This window comes from Microcebus murinus, chromosome 4 (genome assembly GCF_040939455.1).
Source record: "Microcebus murinus isolate Inina chromosome 4, M.murinus_Inina_mat1.0, whole genome shotgun sequence".
Lineage (NCBI taxonomy): Eukaryota > Metazoa > Chordata > Mammalia > Primates > Cheirogaleidae > Microcebus > Microcebus murinus.
In genome coordinates this window covers 50,368,651-50,387,569 of record NC_134107.1, presented here as the reverse complement: position 1 = coordinate 50,387,569, position 18,919 = coordinate 50,368,651, and the positions used below count along the sequence as shown (strand labels likewise).

At 52.1% G+C, this 18,919-nt stretch overlaps 1 protein-coding gene and 1 long non-coding RNA gene across 2 annotated transcripts in view; one reads left to right on the top strand and one right to left on the bottom strand.

Moving 5' to 3' along the window:
* The first annotated feature begins 1,031 nt into the window (after nt 1-1,031).
* Nucleotides 1,032-16,186, top strand: LOC105882910 (uncharacterized). Its single transcript, XR_012918962.1, has 4 exons — nt 1,032-1,885; nt 2,768-2,894; nt 6,149-6,865; nt 10,049-16,186. It is a non-coding gene; the product is annotated as an uncharacterized LOC105882910 (long non-coding RNA).
* Nucleotides 10,801-18,919, bottom strand: part of GALNT18 (polypeptide N-acetylgalactosaminyltransferase 18) — a 315,434-nt gene continuing 307,315 nt past the window's right edge. The window contains exon 11 of the mRNA XM_012785619.2: nt 10,801-11,184. Within this exon, the coding sequence (XP_012641073.1) occupies nt 11,038-11,184 (147 nt within the window). The 3' untranslated portion in view covers nt 10,801-11,037. The remainder of the gene's footprint in view (nt 11,185-18,919) is intronic.

The window sequence follows — 18,919 nt, the reverse complement described above, 5'->3', positions numbered from 1 at the left end:
GGCAGACAGACAGGCGGGTGACCAAGCACAGAGTAGCAGGGAAGGGGGCACCGGCGTGGCCCAGGACACTCGGGGACACCATCAGAGCAGGTGGTTTTGAAGCTGGATCCCAAAGGAGTAAGTAGGTAGTGTTCGCTGGGCCGTCCGGATTGGGTAGCTGTGGAGCAGAGGGCCCCGAATCTGCGTTTTTCCTACACTCGGTGGCCCAAGTTGGGGATAGGGGTGGGGTGGGGGTCACGTGATGAGAAACGCTGGGGGAAGGGGGTCAGGGCCAGCGCGGGGAGACAGGTGAGGGGGCTGCGATGATAACCGGGCTGTGTGGGATGTGGCCTTCTTTTAAATTCTGGACATTTGGGGTGGGGATCTACAACATGTCTCCTCGCACAGATTGCAGGAGGGGACAGTGTCCCAGAGGGGGGTCTGAGGACCGAGGGTTGGATGCCTACAAAGGGTTAACTTGGATATTTGCATGTTTTCCTCTCAAGCCCAGAGGAAGTTTTATAAAGCATGGATGAATGGAAACATGGCCCGCTGCTAGGTTTGTCATTGGCTTTTTCTGCTCCTAACACACCAGAGAGGTCTGGTTCACCTGACAGCCTGCCCACTGCAGCCTCCTTGGGGCATGGGCCAGCATCCTGGGGCTGGAAAGGAGAGAGTCAAGGGAAGGTTAGGGGCAGACGGGAGCCAGATCCCTCACTGCCAGAGACGCCGCCAGGGAAGGGCAGTGACTGTGTCCTAATTATGGACTTTTCTCCCTTTCATCCCTCACATCCAGTTGCTCACCATGTTTGAGAATTTGTTTTATTTCCTCACCTTTCCCATACCATTAAGTCAGACCTAACTCTTTTTTCTAGCTGACATCTCATCCTCCTGCCGCTTGAGTCCAGAAAACTCTTATTCATCCATCAGAACCCAGGTTATAATCACCACCTCTTCTCTGTAGCTTTCTCTGACTATCCCAAACCAGATTACAAACACACACACACACACACACACACACACACACACACACACACACACACAGAGAGAGAGAGAGAGAGAGAGAGAGAGAGAGAATACCTATATTCTAAATGAAAACAACAACAACACTGGTTTTGGAGTCTGAAAACCTAAATATGAACTATTTCACTTTCACTTACTAGCTCTGAGACCCCATCTGAACACCGTCCTTTCCTCATCTGTAAAATGGGTACTTAATATTTAACTCATGAGCTACTGTGAGGCTTAAGATGTATGTCAAACTGTGTGGACTATAAACGCGCATCACAGACATTTGATCATGGAGTTTCGTTTACTTCTGGTCACACTGCACAGCGATGATCTGCCATTCCCCCGAGACACCCTTGCAGACGGTGAGCACCTTGTAACACTCACCTGGCCTTCTGCTGTTTTCCTTTGTGCCCACATGCAGGGATCTACAAAAGAGCCAGTGGAATAAATGACTCTGCAACCACCACAATCCCTGGAGAGGAGGGAAAGGTGTTTTTGAGCTTGGCCCATTCCGTGGAGTTCGGAAGACTCTTTTTATTTAATGTCCCCAGTTTGGCCAATCTGCCAAAGGTTTAAGCAGAGGAAGGAGAAGTTTCTGTTCCTCCGACTCCCCTTATCACTCCTAGTGGTTTTCCTTGAACCATAAATCAAATGCTGAGCCTCCCTGCGCACACTTCCCGAGTGCGGGCGCTCAGGCCTCCGAGCCCCGTGTCCAGAGCTCCGGGCATCCCGCCCTCCACTCACCCTTCCCCCAGGCCCGCCTTTCCCCGCGGCCCTCCCGGCTGTCTGTGATGCTAACATCGAAGGACAAATGCAGTCGCATATTTCAAAGTCATCAGGCAGATCTGATTAATTTTGGAAATGAACAACAAGAAGATTCATCACAAACTTTCAGGTATGAGCAGCAATAAACAAAGCCAGAGCATGGAGCGCTATTTATTTATTAAAACAGTAAATTGAAGGGAAATGGGCTATTTATTTTGTACGATGTCTTCCACAGAAATAATTGGCTCATTAATCACATTCCCACCGTGGTCACGTTTGGAAGGGCGGCCTCACTAGAGAACTGAAACGGGGGGTGGTGCTTCCAGCCCTGGTAGCGCATGAGGCCTGCAGAGGTGGCCCCAGAGGCCCTGGCCTGGGGGTCCTGCAGCAAGTCAGGCTGCCAGGAGGAAGGAGGACACAGTGGTTAAGACCACACACTGGCAACAGGGGGGCTGGCTTCAAATTCTGGCTACTACCACTTGCTCAGCTGTATGATCTTGGGCAAGCTATTTAACCTCCGTGCCTCAGTTTCTTCATCTGTAAAATGATGCTAGTGCTGGTACTTACCTTGTGGGGTAACCTGAGTCAAGAGTGTTCATAAGGCATTACTAGGCCAGGCTGGAGCTTCTACAGGTGTTAGTTGTGACTTATGCTTTGGCCCAGCTAGAACCTCAGGGTGAGGCACTGTGGTATCAATGGAAGCATAGAGCATGAGGTTCTGTGGGGTTCCTAGGCCTGGCAGGGAGGCAGAATAGTGCAGTAGAGGCTAAGAAGGCAGCCTCTATAGTCAGCCTCGCTCGGTTCAAATCCAACCTCTGTTACTTACAAGTCCTTATAGAATTATTTGGCCTCTCTGTGCCTTGGTTTTCTCCACTGTAAATACAGATAATAATATTAGCACCATGTGATAAGATTATAATGAATATCAAATGAAAAAATAAATGGAAAGTACTTTCCTCAGTGCTGGTCATAGAACTAAACAATAAATGTTTGTTATTATTGTCATTTTTAGGACCTTCCTCCCCCAGACACCAATCATGATCCAGGTGGGCTCAGCAGGTGAGCAGACAGCAGAGGCCAATGCCCAAATGCAGCTGGAGAGTCAGTGTAGCCTGGACAGGTGGCAGCAATGACGGAAGGTTAGTGTCTATGGAGCAGGCATGGCAATGAGGACTAGGTGGCCCCTTGGTGGTAGCTCCCCAGCAATGAGGGGCTCCGGAGCACCAACCCAGGGGGATGGGGGCCGTGGGGAGAGTCAGTCGCAGCTGGGAGGAGGACTTCCTGAGCCAGCATGATGGGGTGGGGTGGGAAGGGCAGGATGGAAAGGCGGAATATGTAAAGCACGTGCACACTGCGCCCACCTCCTGCTCGTCCACTCTGCTACTCTGGCCTGTGGGAGCCAGACCCTCAGAATCGCCCCCAGAGCAGCACTCCAGGCCGCCAGGACCAACCGAGTGTCCTCAGCTGGGTGGGATCTGTGTGCTCTCCCAAGGCTACGAGGTCAAGGCTCACCCTAAGCTCATCTGGGGCATCAAAACTGGTCCCAGGCTGGGCGCGGTGGAGGCACTCTGGGAGGCCGAGGCGGGCGGATTGCTCGAGGTCAGGAGTTTGAAACCAGCCTGAGCGAGACCCTGTCTCTACTAAAATTAGAAAGAAATTAATTGACCAACTAAAAGTATATATATAAAAAATTAGCCGGGCATGGTGGTGCATGTCTGTAGTCCCAGCTACTTGGGAGGCTGAGGCAGGAGGATCGCTTGAGCCCAGGAGTTTGAGGTTGCTGTGAGCTAGGCTGATGCCACGGCACTCACTCTAGCCTAGGCAACAAAAGTGAGACTCTGTCTCAAAAAAAAACAAAACAAAACAAAAAAACCGGTCCCAGGTGTCCACACACTGGTGGTGCTGAGGCTGCCCAAGACCACCTCCTCAGAGACCGGACAGTCTGAGCCTGTGGGAGGGGGTCTGGGTCTTGGTGGGCCCAGAGGAATCAGCAGAAGGAGGCAGTGCTGATGGAGTTCCCAGGGACTCGTGCCGCAAGCGGGGAGACTTCTCTCCTTTCTCTTCTCTGTTTTGTATCAATAAAAGGAATAAACGTGCAAGTATGTGGTAGTTCCATGTGAGAGGTGTGCGGGGACTGGGGGAGGGAAGACAGGAAGAGGGCATGGTTAGGTGGCCTGGGATGTGCAGACCAGGGCAGGGCAGGGGTGAGTGTGCCAGGGACTCTCACTCTCGCTCCCCTCTGGCCTGTGCAGTGCTGACCACTACAGACAGCATCAGCGCTCCGCCGCCCTCTGCCACCGGTGGGTTTGGCCAAAGGGAGGCTTTGGAGGAATATCTGACAGTAGACACAGAAGTAGTTTTCTGCTACCTCCCACAAAGGCCCCCACTTTGCCAGGCAGCAGTTCCTACAAGGCAGAGGGGTGTCCTCAGCTGCCTCTGTTACCAGGGGCAGTCCCTTCTGGGAGAAGGTTCTGTGCTGTGGGCTGTGTTCTGGGGGCTTTCTATGAAAGTGCTGTGTCACAGGCAGGATCAGATATGTAATTCACTGGGTCTAGTGCAAAATAAAAATATACGGCCTCTTGTTCGGAAGGTATTAAGAATTTCAAGGTGGTGAGAGCAGAACATTAAACTAAGCTGAGCAGGGAGGCCTCTGAGCTTGGGGCCTCATGCCACGTGCCCATAAAGCCGGCCCTGGACACCGGTTCTTGCTTGCAGAGAACATAGGTTGGTTCCCCTCCTCTGCACATAGCAACGGGGGTGGGGGAGGGTGAACAGAGACACAGAGACATTATGTGGTGACAATCTTTAAGACCTAGTTTCCATAGTGCGGCTGTACCTTATAATGTAAAAAACATACCTGTATCAGGGCTAATGCCTCCCTGGGTCCAATCTCGTTGCCAAAACACCAAGGAAGGATAAAATTCCTGCCTGTGGGTGGAGAGAGACTGGGAGCAGGGCGGTGGGACTTGAGGGTGTTGGGGTCAGGTGCTGAATGTGGCCAAGGGTGTCTACCTCATTCCCCACCCTCCTATTTGGAGCTGAAGGCAGCAGATGTAGCATGGCTGAGCGATGACACATTTTTGTGTGACTCTGTGTTTGTTTTCCTGGGCTTTGGGCTGTTGTGACCATGAAAAAAAGCAAACAAATGTGGAGTCTGAAGGCCAGAGAGTCAATCGCTCTGTCTTGCCTCAGAACTCCCTTGCTTCACTTGCCTGTGATTAGAAATGAGGAGAATAAAAGAGCTCTAATTTCCAATAGCCTCTGCTTCACAAGGGCCATGCGGAGGCAGCCTATTCTTATAAAAGCAGATTGTGGGAGAGCTGAGATCCCTTTCTCTTTGGGGTCAATGTGAACGTGTATGTATCTATCCATGTTATGTCCGGCATACTGCAGGCATGTGCACACATGTATATGAGTGGCTAAGTCCATGCATGTATGTGTACGCAGTGCAAATGTGTACACTTCAGTTGTACCCATGCACAGCAGTTGCAGGGATTGTGTGTGTGTTCACACACAAGTGAGGGGCTGCGCATGGGTAGGTCCTGATACCTAAAATCTTTATATCTGCTTCCATCAGTCTTGTGTGTTGTGAAGGGCGGGGAGCCACTCAGCCAGCTTACGGAAAAGGAAACCCACCAGGGTGTATGGGGCTGGGGTTGGGATGGGACAGGCAGCTCAAGGGCCTGCCTGCTGCGTTTTGCTCAGCAGCTCCCTTCTCTTCTCTGCTCGGGTATGGTTTTTCTGGCATGACCTCAGCCTGCATGAGGCTCTGGCTTGCTTGGCCTCTGGGGCTGGCTCCATCCCGTGGTGTGTCTCTGCGCCTGGCTGAGGCTCCTGGCCTTCGTCAATAACTGGCTGATGCTTTATGTGCATCATGGTGCAAATTGACAGGCAGAGTCTGACCCAGTTCATCCTTTTGTGCTGAATCATCAATCCCTGGCCAGCCTGCAGCTACCTGCCCCAGGTCAGGTTGGGTTGGCTATGGAGGGAAGAGACTGTGGCCAAGTACAAGCAGCGTCACAGCTGTGACTGAGGTTGGGGCAGTTTTCCTTACACAGGGATGTGAGCATGGAGGACAACGATGAACACCTCGGGTACTTATGTAAAAATTCTCTGTCACTACGCAGTGCCCATCCTTACTCAGCAGAAACCAGGACAACTGGGGCTGTCCCCCAGCAAGGCAGGACTTGCCCGAGCAAGGAGGATGTGAGTGTAGGCAGCCTCCTGGGGCCTTGGGTCTGCTCCTCACCACCCCTCTTCTGCCTCCCTGTTATAGGTTGAATTGTGTCTACTTAAACATTTAGGTAACAACCTAGGTACGTCAGAATGTGCCCTTATTTGATATTTGCAGAGGTAATGAAGTTAATACGAGGTCATTTGTGTGGATCTTAAGGACTGGTGGCCTTATAAGCAGAAGAGATTTGGAAACAGAAAGAAAGGAGGAAACAGAAGGAAAATATAAAGAAGACAATGTAAAGGGACACAGGAAGAAGATGCCACCTGCAAGTCAAGGAGAGGGCGTGGAACACACCCTTCCCTCACAGCTCTCAGGAGGAACACCCCTGCTGACACCTTGACTTAGACTTCCCAACTCCAGAGCCATGAGACGATATCCTTCTATTAGGTAAGCGTCCCATCTGTGGCACAATGCCAGCAGCCCTAGCAAACACCCCCACCCAAGATAGAGTTCCTGGAAAAGGGAGAGACAACGTGGGACACCACCACCGCTGGGGCAGTGGGCTGGGCTGCAGATGCCCAGTGAGCCTGGCAGCCAGGACCCCAGGCCTCCTCTCACCCACCGCCAGCCCCAAGCACCTGAGGTTCCTGGCTGGGGGCTTCCAGCCATGGGTCTCTGGACTCACTGGCGGCGGAAGATGTGAGGCTGGTGCTTGAGCTTGTCACTTAAAATCTTTGCTGAGACCCACTGTAGGCTTTAGGCGCACAGTGAGTTTGACCATATTTATATTTCAGGAAGACCCCTGTGACTGTCGCAGCGTGGAGGCCAGATGGGGTGGGGAGACCGTGTCCACAGGAGCACTGAAGAGGCTCAGGGAAGATTCTAGAGCTGTTCAGGAGGCATCACTGCTGCGATGAACTGAGCAACAAGCAGGTGGGAGCACGAGGGCGGGAGGACTGGGGGCACAGGGAGTCTCTGGCGGAGGGGTGCTCTCTGGGATGGCCTGGGCTGCAGCTCAGGTCGGTGTGGTCTGTGGGATGGTCACACACACCTCTCCAGGGCCTGTCACAGTGGGAGGTCAGGCCTGGGGCTCGGAGGAGAGGCCTGGGGTGCAGATGTGGGCCTGGGCATCGCTGGTGTCCAGGTGCAGGAGGGCTGTGGGCGGGGCCATCATGCAGGGGGTGCGGTGGGCATGAGCTGCTTCTCCCAGAAGCAGACCCAGAGACAAGTGTTTGGGAGGTGGTGCGGCGAGCAGAGAGGACGTGGGGACACGAGACAGGGGAGGGAGCAAAGGCAAAGAGCTTTCAGCAGCAACTGGGGCTAAGTCCTGCCCGGGCTGGGGGAGACCAGGGATCAGGCCTCACACGTGCTGTCCTGCAGGGTGAGGAGGCCCATCCCTCGCTGGCTGGGGGCTGTTCCCAGGGCTGAAACTCTCTGACACCCCCGGTCTGCCCTTGCACAGGCTGAGCAGGTGCCGGTGGCCAGAGAAGGGCCTCAGGCAGTGATGCAGGCGGCCGGAGGAGCTGTAGGGATGTGGCAGTGACCTTTGGGGCAGGCCAGGATATGGCCAGAGTGTTACGGCTTCTGCATTGATGCAGTCCACACTTGTGTCCATCTTGTGGGGAGCGAGGAGCCCGACCTCTTCCTTCATTTGTCATGACAGAGGGGACCACGGCAGGGACTGGGTGAGGGCGGGGGGCTGAGTCGGGGAGCTGGATGGCCCAGGCTAAAACAGTCCTTTCTGGCATCAGCAACAGCAGCGGAAACAGCGAACACAGTTGTTTAATGTGCGAATCATTAAGACAAATAATGATTCCACTCCAGGGTGTTGAGAGAGCCCCTAAACAGCTGCTAATGAGTGGCCAGCAGGGGCTGGGCTGGGGTGAGGCTGGATGTAGGCTGGGCCTCCTCAGCCTCCTCCCTCCCTTATCCTCTGACCTCCTGCCTCTCCTGCCCACCTGGCTTCTTACCTTAGTACCTCTGAGACACGGGTATCCTGCCTGACTACACAGTTCCCACTCCCAGGGGGTCAGGGCCCTCAAGGGCCACCTGGGCCCAGGGAGATGGCGAGTGGCTCCCAGAGGGAGCTGCTCTCCTTTCTTGTCTTAACTGCCCCCAGGCTAGCTTGTGGGGAGAGCACCATTCTTGAGTTTGCTCCATGTTGGTGCCGTCGGGAGCGGGGTGATGTTGGGGTGCACTGGTAGGAGGACAAGTTGTAGAGTGGCATTTGTAGGGGTGTGGGTATAGGCAGCAATGAGAACAGGTGCCTCCAGGCAGGTGGCGCAGACACGGGTGGGTGTTAGCACAGGTGGGGTGAGATAAGGATGTTGACGGTCATGGCCAAGCGTGGGTGTAGACTGGTATAGAGGTGTGGATATCAGTGACAGCAACTGGGTGTCAGGATGTCAATGGATGAAATGATAAGAGTTGAGACTTTATAATGCTTATTACATACCCCTCACTCTCCTATGTATTTTATATACATTTATTCATTTAATTTTCATAACCCCATAAAAGATATCAGTGTCCTCACTTTTTAAGGAGAGGTACCAGAAGGACAAAGCTGCTCAATATCACCCTGCTGGTGAGTGGCAGGGCTGGGACTGGAACCCAGGCTGTCTGGCTCCAGAGCCCACTCTCAATCCTTCTCTACTCCAGGGACATGGTGTGGGGGTAGTGGTGTGCATGCAGGTGGCCGCAGGTGTGGAGCAGAGGTGGCGAGTGGGTAGAGCAGCGAGAGCTTGCTGAAGATGGAGGCACAGGAGGGAGGGCGCGTGCGGCCCAGCCGGGGTGCTGCCGGGTGGTGGGTCTCAACCTGCGGTGGGGCGTCAGCATCACCTGGATGGAGGGCTTGCCAGACCATGGATCATTTCTGATTCTGGAGGTCTGGGTTGGGGCTCCAGTATTGTGTTTCTAGTAAATTCTCAAGTGATGCCACTGCTGCTGGTTTGGGGACTGGACTTTGGGAACACTAGTGTAGGGCATGACACAAGAGCAATGATAAAGAATGGAACTGGTGGTTTGGAGGTGAAGAAAGAGGTGGGTAGACTAGAGCAGAGAGCGAATGCAGAAGTGCGGGACGGGTGCAGCCAGCGGGAGACGACCCTTGGAACGAGCACGGGACGAGTATAGCTGAGTTTAGCAGGGGTGTAAGGAGATTGGAACCCTGGCTCCAGTGGCAAAGGCAGCGCCCTGTGGGAGCCTCTCTTGCCTATCGAGGGTCCTGCCTCCCATGTTGACCTCCCAGGTGGTGGCCGTCAGATTTGACTGGCCTGGGAAATGGCTGGGTGTCCTCTCATTGGCCTGCAGTGGGGCCTGAGAGGCTCTTTGGGGAGTTAAATGCAAACTTAAAAGAGCATCTATGGCAGTGGCCTGGGAAGCCCCAGGTGGCCCTCCAGGTGGATCCCAGGCTGCATGGGCTTCTGGGTGTGCAGGTGTGGCCGAGTCAACAGGCCTCTCCTCCCCTGGGGTCCCGCAGGTGCAGGAGGAGGATTCTCTGTGTTCATCCATTTGCACCTATAAATGACTGATGCCAAATAGGTAGACTGCCTGCGCTGGAGGCCCCTGGGAGAGAAGTCCCAGAGGACTTGGGGAGGGGCTGCAACCTGTCCAGAAAGGGCTTCCTGTCCCTCCTTAGTGTTAGCACCTATGCTTGGTCTCAGGGACAGGAGGTCCTGTCCCTCCTCAGTCTTAGCGCCTATTTCTTGCTTAGCTGCAGGTGAGGGAGTTGGAGGTGGGACTGGGTGGGCCTGGGGTTCTTCAAACTAAAAACAGGAGCCCTAGCCAGGAAGGGCTCTTTGGACTGCAGCTCGGAACATTTGGCTGGAGGTGTTGGGGGGATGAGGGTGTAGCAACAGGCCTCAGGAAAGATGATTCCCCTGTGAGGGCCACCAGTCTCCTGAGACTGGGCCCAGAGGGGCTGACCTGGAGCCACACCTGAGTCAGCCAGAGGTCAGGGGTTGAACTGTGTTCCCCCCTAAAAAATATGGCAAAATCCTCACCCCCCGCACCTCAGAATGTGATCTTATTTAAAAATAGAGTCTTTATGGAGGTAATCTAGTTAAATGAGGTCATTAGGGTTGGCCTCACTACAATATTACTGGTGTCCTTATAAAGACAGGAAATTTGGACACAGAGACAAAGAGGGAAGACCATGTGCGGATGCAGGGGACAATGCCCACGTGCATGCCAAGGAACCCCTGCGGCTGCCAGAGCTGGGAGAAAGGCCTGGAACAGATCCCCCCTCACATCCCTCAGAAGGAACCAGCCTCCCAAACTGTGTGACAATAATTTTTGGTTGCGAAGCCATCCAGTGTGCGGCACTTGTTACAGCTGCCACAGGAAACCACACAGCCCAGTTCATGGAAGGAGCCAAACTAGTCTTAGCAACTGGACACAGGCAAGTGTCACTGCTGAGGGGCTGGGCAGTGACGGCTTCGGGAGGTCAAGGGGGTGACCTGGTGACTTTGGGAGGGGTCTGTGTAGCCTGAAGCCCAGCATGTGACACTTTAGTGGCCAACGGGCTGTCTCAGTTTCTCCAGGAAGAAGAACCGTGGCTGCCTTCCAGAGGAGGCACCTGCCGTGGGAGAGGCAGAGGGGACCTTCCCTCTGGGTTGGGGCCCAAGGTCACGGTGCCCCCTTCTTGCTGCCTTGGGCCTAACAAAGCAAGCTGGAAGCTTGCACGACAGGCTCCTGCCGCTTCCAGGGCTTTGCCGCCTCGTCTCGGGGATGGGAAGCAGGAAGGGCACACGGGGACACATCTTTGGCTAAAGAACCCCAGATTCAGAGGAGCCAGGCATGAATCACCACAGAGTGCCAAAGGACTGCAAAACCCTTTTCTTAATCAATCATATTTTATTGTCAGTTATAAATATTTTCCATTTGTCCCCTATTTACAGCTGTAAAATAGTTTATGATAATTATACCCTCACCTACCATTCGGCGTCTTGCTATAAACTCCATGAAAATTGAATAGGGAATAAAAAGCTCGTGTTGGGGGCCCACCAACCTGGCTCCCCGGACTCCAATCAACCCCACGCAGACAGCAGGCAGCGTCGCAGCATGTGCTACACGGTAGCAAAGGGGCGGCCGGCGGCGCCGGGCGGTCAGGACGCCAAGCTCCTCAGGACGTTGGTGATGCTCCAGTGCTGGCCCGAGCACTTCTGCAGCACCAGCTGGAAGCCGAACTCCAGCTCGCTGTTCTCCTGAAGCTCCAGACAGCGCTTGGACTTGCGGTTCTGGATGGGGCCTCCCTAGGAGCCAGGGCACAGAGCGGGTCAGAGGACGCAGAGGTAACACAGGGAGGTTTGGGGAGCCTCAGGCCTAGTGGCTGGTGGGGGCTGGGATTATCTGCGTGGCCAGATCCCTGGGGATGAGCATTCCCATGGTACCTCAGGCACCCCCGTCTCTGATGCGTTGGTCTTCTCCAGAGGACTGAACATGTGCCTCAGTTTCTTCACAATGCCCTAGTTCTTTGCTAGGAGAGAGACCTCTCCACCTCAACTTCTGTTTACTTGGTTGGTTTGTTCCTACTACCCTGGGGCTGCTCTGCCACCAGGGCCCTGCTCTGAAAAGCCTACTTCCTCAGGACCACTCATGACCAGAGTACATTTGCTCATTACTGGAGGCCCAGGACGCCCTGCTCCTGGGGCCTGTGCCCCAGCTGGACCTCTGGGGTCATCAGTACTGGCCTCAACCAGCTCAGCCTCCTGGATACTGTCCATTAGGCCACTGGAGTCCTCGAGCCCTGGACATGCATGTTTTTCTCCCATGCTGCTAATGTTCCAGAATGTTCTATGGCCATGCATACTCACGAGATTTATGTCCCAAAGCCCCTTGGAGGAAGTGATATTCTACTCCTCAAATCAGCCCTATAGCAGCAAAGAGGAAACTCCCAATTTTTGTTGTGAGTGAGATCCTTCCAGGATTTGATCCTTTGGGGCTGCTGGCTGTGAGCCTGGAGTGTCAGCCTGGACAGCTTGACCACCTCTGAGTTACCCCCAAAGTTGTGCTCAACTACACTTTGGTCTCCCAAGCAGGCAAAATTGCTTGGGAGGGTGAAAGTCCTTATCAGTGGAAGCCTTGTAGCTTAATGGCACTTGAATATAGGGTCAAGCTCACCTCTTCTCAAGAACCTACTCCTCTTGTGTGGGAAACCTGGACATTTTCATTTGTTGTTCATCTTCCTCAGCACTCAATGCCCTGTGACCGTCGCCTTATCTCTCTCCCATCACGCTTTCACGCTCGCCCTGGTTTGGGCCACCATCTTTTCTCACCTGGACAACCCCATCAGCCTCCTAAAGGACCTCCCTTCCAGCGTCTGGAGGCAGGGGTGGTGATCCTTCTAAAGTGCATGCTTGGCCTGGAGGACAAAGTCCGAGCTCCTTAGTGCTGCACTGAAGGGGCCCATATTTGGTGCTGCCTTTCTCTGCAGCTGAATCTCTGATCACTCCCCCAGCTCCGTGCCTCTTGCTGCGGCCATACAAAAGCCATTTGCATTCGCTCAGGGTTCCCGGACTCTGAAGGAGCTGCGCCTTCTGCCTGGAGTCCTTCTCTGTGCTCCCCCCGCAGGCTAGGCCACAGCCGCGTGTCAAAGCCCAGCTCTTGCTCTGTTTCCTCCAGGAAACCACCTCCATCACCCACCCATGCCCACCTCCACTTCCCTTTCCTCAGTCTACCCGGCTGGCTTGGTGCTCTTCACCCTGCGCCCACTCCCTCCAGCTCACAGTAGGCATTGCACCATGAGGTGGAGGTGGCAAACCTCTTCTGCAAGGAAGTCATCTGAGTCTGCTGCAACCATCCCCATGGCAACAGTTGATATATCAAGAGAAAACATTAAGACTCGGTTCTCACAACTACCTAGGAAACTGGCAGTATCTACGACAGTTGCCTGAACACTCCCCTATGACCCAACAACTCTAACAGAAATGCGTGTACCAAAGACATGCCCTTGAATGCATTCTGTGACATGATTGTAAAATTCTAACTTGGAAACAGCCCAGACATCTGTCAATAGTAGATGGATAAACAGCTCATGGTATATTCATGCCATGGAATACTATACAGCAATGAAAACGAACACAGCACACTAGCGCTACACTCAGTAAGGCTGAATCTCATAAACACAGAGTTGAGCAAAAGAAGCCAGACAAAAAAGTACATAAATAACTTCCCAAACAGGCGAAATAAAACCACGGTGCTACAGTCAGGATGCTGGCCACCCCTGGGGAGAAGGGAGTGGGAAGATGATTGGCTGGAGGTAGGAGGGGAGCTTCTGGGTGCTGGGAGTGTGCTGCTTCCTGACATAGGCATTTATTTGTGTTTAAATCATTAAGTTGCATGTATGTTTTATACATGTTTCTATATGTATATATGTCAGTCTTCAATTAAAAAATTAAAACAAGTAATCCAGCTCCTTCCAAAGGGATTTGAGTGGTGAAGGAGAACCCGGACAGATGGCAAAAGAGTTGAGGGGTGTGGGAGTGAGTCAGGGAAGGGGTGTGGGATTCCCACCGCCTCCCTTTCCCACCGGCCACTCAGGCACACTCTGAGCCGGATGTGCTGCCTCCCCGGGGGGCCCCTTGCCAAGGCCCAGAGGGGGAGGTGGGGGCAGAGGTCTCTGAGAAGTGAAGTGTCCTTCAGAGACTCACATCTGCCATTTCCCAGGCCCTACCCTGGCCCAGCCTTGCCCGCAGCACCCTGGAGACAGGAAGTGTGGTGACCCTGGGGCAGAAGCTGCCAGTGTGGCCTCCTGGGAGAATGTGGAAGGAACGGGGGAGGGGCAAGAGTGGGGCTGGGACAGGCCAGTGGAAGGGACACAACCTCAGTGAGAATATCTGGAACTGACAAGTAGGTCTGGGGTGAAGGACATTCCCTCCCTGAAGGCTGAGAGGAGCTTCTAGAACAGAGTCATAAGGCCACTGTGGGGCCTTGCTGAGCAGAGCCCTGGTGTGGCCCAGGGCAACACATCTGGGGTATGGAGAGAGGGGCCAGGCCACCGCATTCCCTCTGCCCTGCTTCTCAGACCTCAGCCTCTCTCACTGAACAAGCTGAGTTCTCCCCCTCTCTCTGGACAAAGTCTATTCTCGAAGCTCACAGAGAAGCCCTCTGTTCCTCCATTCAATGCCACCAGGCAAGTTCGGCCCCCGTAGGAGCAGCCGAGTGCTGTCACCATCCACACCCCTGCCCGCAGGCTCTGCACCCGAGACCTCAGTAGTGCCAGTCAGCGCTTGCCCACCATTTGCTTAGCACTGTGCCACATGCCTCACACGTTCAATGTCACGTGTTCCTATAATAGTCTGGAGAGGTGGAGATGATAATTATCCCCATTTTATCAAATTGGAGACTGAGGTTCAGAGAGGTTAGGAGACTTGCCCAGGTTCACACGGTCACTAGGAACCCAGGGGTCTGCCCGTTCACTGTTCCCCAGTAGGACGAGGCCAGCCCCAGCCCACCCCATGCCTATCCCAGGGCCCATGGGTGGACCAGACCAAGGGGGCTGGTGGTGCCAAGGCCTGGGTGGAGAAAGGTCCTCTCAGTGAGCTTCAGAGGTCTGGGGAGTGAGTTTGGCCTGTTAGCATGTTAGAAGGTGGTAAGTCTGTGCGAGAAAATGTAGACAGAGAAAGAGGCTCTGGGTGGTGGTGAGCAGAGGCAGGCGGCAGTTGTGAGAGGTGGTCGGAAAAATCCTCAATCAAAGGTCAGGGCTGAATGAGGAGGAAGGAGGAGAGGAAGGGCCCAGGGGGTAGCTGGGGAGTCCTGGGCCCTGGGCAGGGGGTTGTGCAGGGCCTCATGGTCACTGAACAGACTTGGGCTTTTGGTCTGAGTGTCAGCACCGGCCATTGCAGGGTCTGACTGACACGTTAGCCGGGTCACCCTGGGTACTGTGTCAGGCGCAGAGCATTGGAAGGAGGAAGGAAGTAGGGACACCTGTTAGCTGACTTCTATCCTAACACCAGGGTCCAGCCTACAGCCTCTGGGTCAGTCCCATGGCTCAGGGGCTGGGGCTTCGCTCAGAGACCTTAGCTGTCCCCTCCCGCTGAGAAGGGCACAGTCGCTTGGTTCACCAGTCCTGTCACCGACATTATTTGTGTAATACTTACAACTACATGATCTGGAAACACACAACACTTTTAATTAAAGAATTTAAATAAGGGCAATTAAACCTGGTAGGAGAGAAGCCGCAGCACACAGAGAGCTTAATTGGAATGAAAACCAAATTAAATATGGAAACAGCGGTTAAAAAAAAATCACAAGTTGAATGTATAGAATTCTGAAGGCTGATAATAACTTCTAGAGCCAGTTCCCGGCCCCCAGCCGAGTTCCTTCCCCTCCGGGCTGCTCTGGCGCAGCGACTGGGAAGGGCCTAAGCGGAGGCCGAGAGCACGGGACTCTGCGCCCGGCCTTGGCCACATGAGCCCGGGCCCGTGGCTGAGCCACTCTGGGCTTCAGTCCTCTCGCTTGCAAAAGGAGACAGCACTCTGGGGCACTCAACTGCTGTCTCAGCATAGAGGACTATGTGCACACTGGGGCATGTGGATGCCACAGTCTATGAGCCTTTGGGGCACCAAAGAGCAGATCCCAGATTATTATATAGCCAAGCACTCAGCTTCCCCAAGTGTGTCTCTGTGGCGCTAGACATGGAAGAGCTAGCACCAATGAACTGGGCCTGTTCCTCCTGGGGATGTAGGCTGGGTAAGAGTTAGAGTCACCCAGGGGGCGGGTGTTAAATTATAGATCACAGCCCTCCTCTTCTGATTTAGCAGGTCTGGGAGGAGGCCTGAAAATGTGCCTTTTTCTTCTTTAATTTCATATTATTATGTGGGTACAAATGTTTTGGCTATATGAATTGCTTTTGTATAGTTTGAGTCAAAGTTGTCAGTGTGCCCATCACCAGATAGTGTGCATTGTACCCATTAGGTGTGATTTTACCCCTCCTCTTCTCCCCTTCCCAACTGCTTGATTTCCATTGAGTTTTACTTCCATGATGTGCACATGAGTGTTGACTGATTAGTTCTAATTTAATAGTAAGTACATGTGATGTTTGTTTTTCCATTCTTGTGATACTTCACTTCAGAGAATGGTCTCCAGTTCCATTCAGGTTGTTACAGAAGCTAATAGTTCACTGCTTTTTGAATGGCTGAGTAGTACTCCATGGTATACATATACTACATTTTATTAGTCCAATCATGTATTGATGGGCGGTTGGGTTGATTCCACATCTTTGCAATTATGCTGCAATAAACATTCTAGTGTAAATGTCTTTTTAATAAAATGGTTTATTTTCCTTTGGGTAAATACCCAATAGTAGGATTGCTAGGTCAAATGGTAGATCAACTTTTCATTCTTTGAGGTATCTCCATACTACTTTTCATAGAGATTGTACTAGCTTGAAGTTCTACCAACAGTATATAAGTGTTCCTTTCTCATCACATCCATGCCAGCACCTATTGTTTTGGGACTTTTTGATAAAAGCCATTCTCACTGTCCTTAGGTGATATCTCATTGTTGTTTCATTTGCATTTCCCCATGATTAGTGACGAGCGCTTTTTCATACGTTTATTGGCCATTAGTCTATCTTCTTTTCAAAAGCTTCTGTTCATGCCTTTGCCCACCTTTTTATGGGGTTGTTTGACTTTTTCTTGCTGATTGGCTTGAGTTCTTTGTAGATTCTGGTTATTAGCCCTCATTAGATGTATAGCATGCAAATATTTTCTCCCATTCTGTAGGTTGTCTATTCACTTTAGTGATTGTTTCCTTGGCTGTGCAGAAGCCTTTTAAAATTCCCAGGTGGTGCTGGTCTGGAACCACACTTTGAGGACCACAGAGAAGCCATGCTCTCTTCTAGGGAATGGTTGGGCCCAGCTGCTTGCTTTTTCCCTGAGCTAGAGCACCCAGAATATCTGGGTTAAGCCCAGACTGGTCTCACTTTTGCAATCAAGGTGTTCGCGAAGAGATTGTGTGTGCTGACTCCTGTATTGCAAAGACTTCTCTGCTTATTTCAGAGCTCCCATTCCACTTTCTTTTCTAATTAATTTTCCACGGGCAAGCAGCCCGGTGGGTCTTTGGCTTTAAGCACAGTGAGCTCAGGAGTTTCCAGGTTAAGTAGTTAATGATCAGTAATCAAATACTTCAAAGCATGGGTGGGACATCAGGGCTAGTTAATGAAATCCTGAGATTAAGTCTCTTTTGTAGAAGAAAGTGGTATTTCTGTATTATAAATATTCAACATTTGATTTATTCAATAAGTGATTTGGTATTTTTAAAAAGTATTTTGGTATTTCTTTCTTAATCTCACCTGTGCCTGAGGGAGATTCTGCCTGGGACTTGCTGTGATGGTCTCTTGGACTGAACATGGGGTAATTGCAACATCAAGTACAAAAGGATAGGTGGCGGGGGACATGGGGACAGCAGGTGGCCGGGGGCAGCTTGCCTAGGAGGCAGGGACCCTGCGAGTTCACACACACCAGGCACTGGCTCGGCAGGGCAGCCCCGGCCCCAGACTCCCGTGGCTGTGGCTACCGCTTCTCCAGAGGCGAGATGAGGCACCATGGCATGGGCCCCAGGCACAGAATTCCTAGACTCAGCTTTAGAAAAAAAACTACTTAATCTCTCTATGCCTCAGTTTCCTCATCTGTAAAACTGGGGATAATTATAGAAAGTACCTTATAACATTGTCATGGGGATTCAGGAATATTTATAAACAGAATAGTCCCTGGCGCTTAGTAAATACCGTATAGATATTTGCTAAATACATTTTAAAGTCTCACGCAGGTAGTGGGGAGCTGAGCCATCGTGCCTGGCCCTGGCCCTGTTGTCTGTGCGATGACGGGGAGGAGGGAAGTGCTGGCTGTCACAGGCTAAAAATAACTAAGAACACATTCAGGGCCTAAACAAAGCTTTGTCAGTCCCTCAAAACTGGACAATTCCACACTTGCCCCTTCATATGACATGGAAATGAAAGGCTGACTTATTCTGGAGCCATAATGAAATACCCGATTATAGCCTTTTCTTTCCAGCACAAAAGGTTCTCGAAGTTGGACTTGCTGACAGCGCTCGGGGATTGGAGCGGGAGAAAGTCACGGATTCCTCCTCCTCCCGTGTGGAGAAATTCTTTGGCAGAATTAGCGGTGCTCCCTGGGAAATTCGCTCTGCAAATAGGTTCGTTTTTGAGTGGGTTACTCATCTTGCATCAAATTATCAAATTAGACCCCACAAATCACAGCCAACTCTCCCTTGACAGACAGCCTTGGCGCTGGGCTCAGCTCTCTTCCGGGCAGTCTCCCTGTAGTCCTGAAAATCTCTTCTTTCCTGGCATTCACCGACATCTCTGTTGCTATCCTCCATGTTTTCCTTTTGGAAAATGCATAAATGCCACTCTGAGAACGGAGCACGCACAGGGGGCTGCCCTGCGTGACCTTGGACTCCCGGCTGGGCCTGGCCAGAGCTTCCCCCACAGAACCCAAAGTCTGAGGAGGCACGAAATAAATACCCTGACATTTCATCACATGCTCCCGTCTTTAAAAAATACTTATACAAATTTGTACTCCATGCCATACAATATGCACATCTGTTTTAGTATAAAATATTTCCACCTCCTTCCTCCAAACCCGAAGTTATAGGAAGAAGTGCACGTTTATCCTGTAACTTTGAGTAGCCCACTTCATGCATGTCTGTGCATCTCAGCTGGGAGCCACTCCCACCTAAAAGTGTTCATTGTAGGATCCAAGGATTTTCCAACTAAGCAGGGCTTTTTGACTATTACCTAGAAATGTCCTTGAAAAATACTGTAGTACTATTTTTTTTTTTTTTTTTTGCAGTGAGCATGCGTGCATCTGAGGATAGTCCTTAAGGGTAGGACTTTGTTCATCTTTGGATCTCCCACAAACCTAGCACAAGACCTAGCACACAGGAGGCCTTTGGTTAAGATTTGTGAATTTTGTTTTATAAAGAGCCCTTCACTGGATCAACGGCATGCCGGGGGCCTCCTCT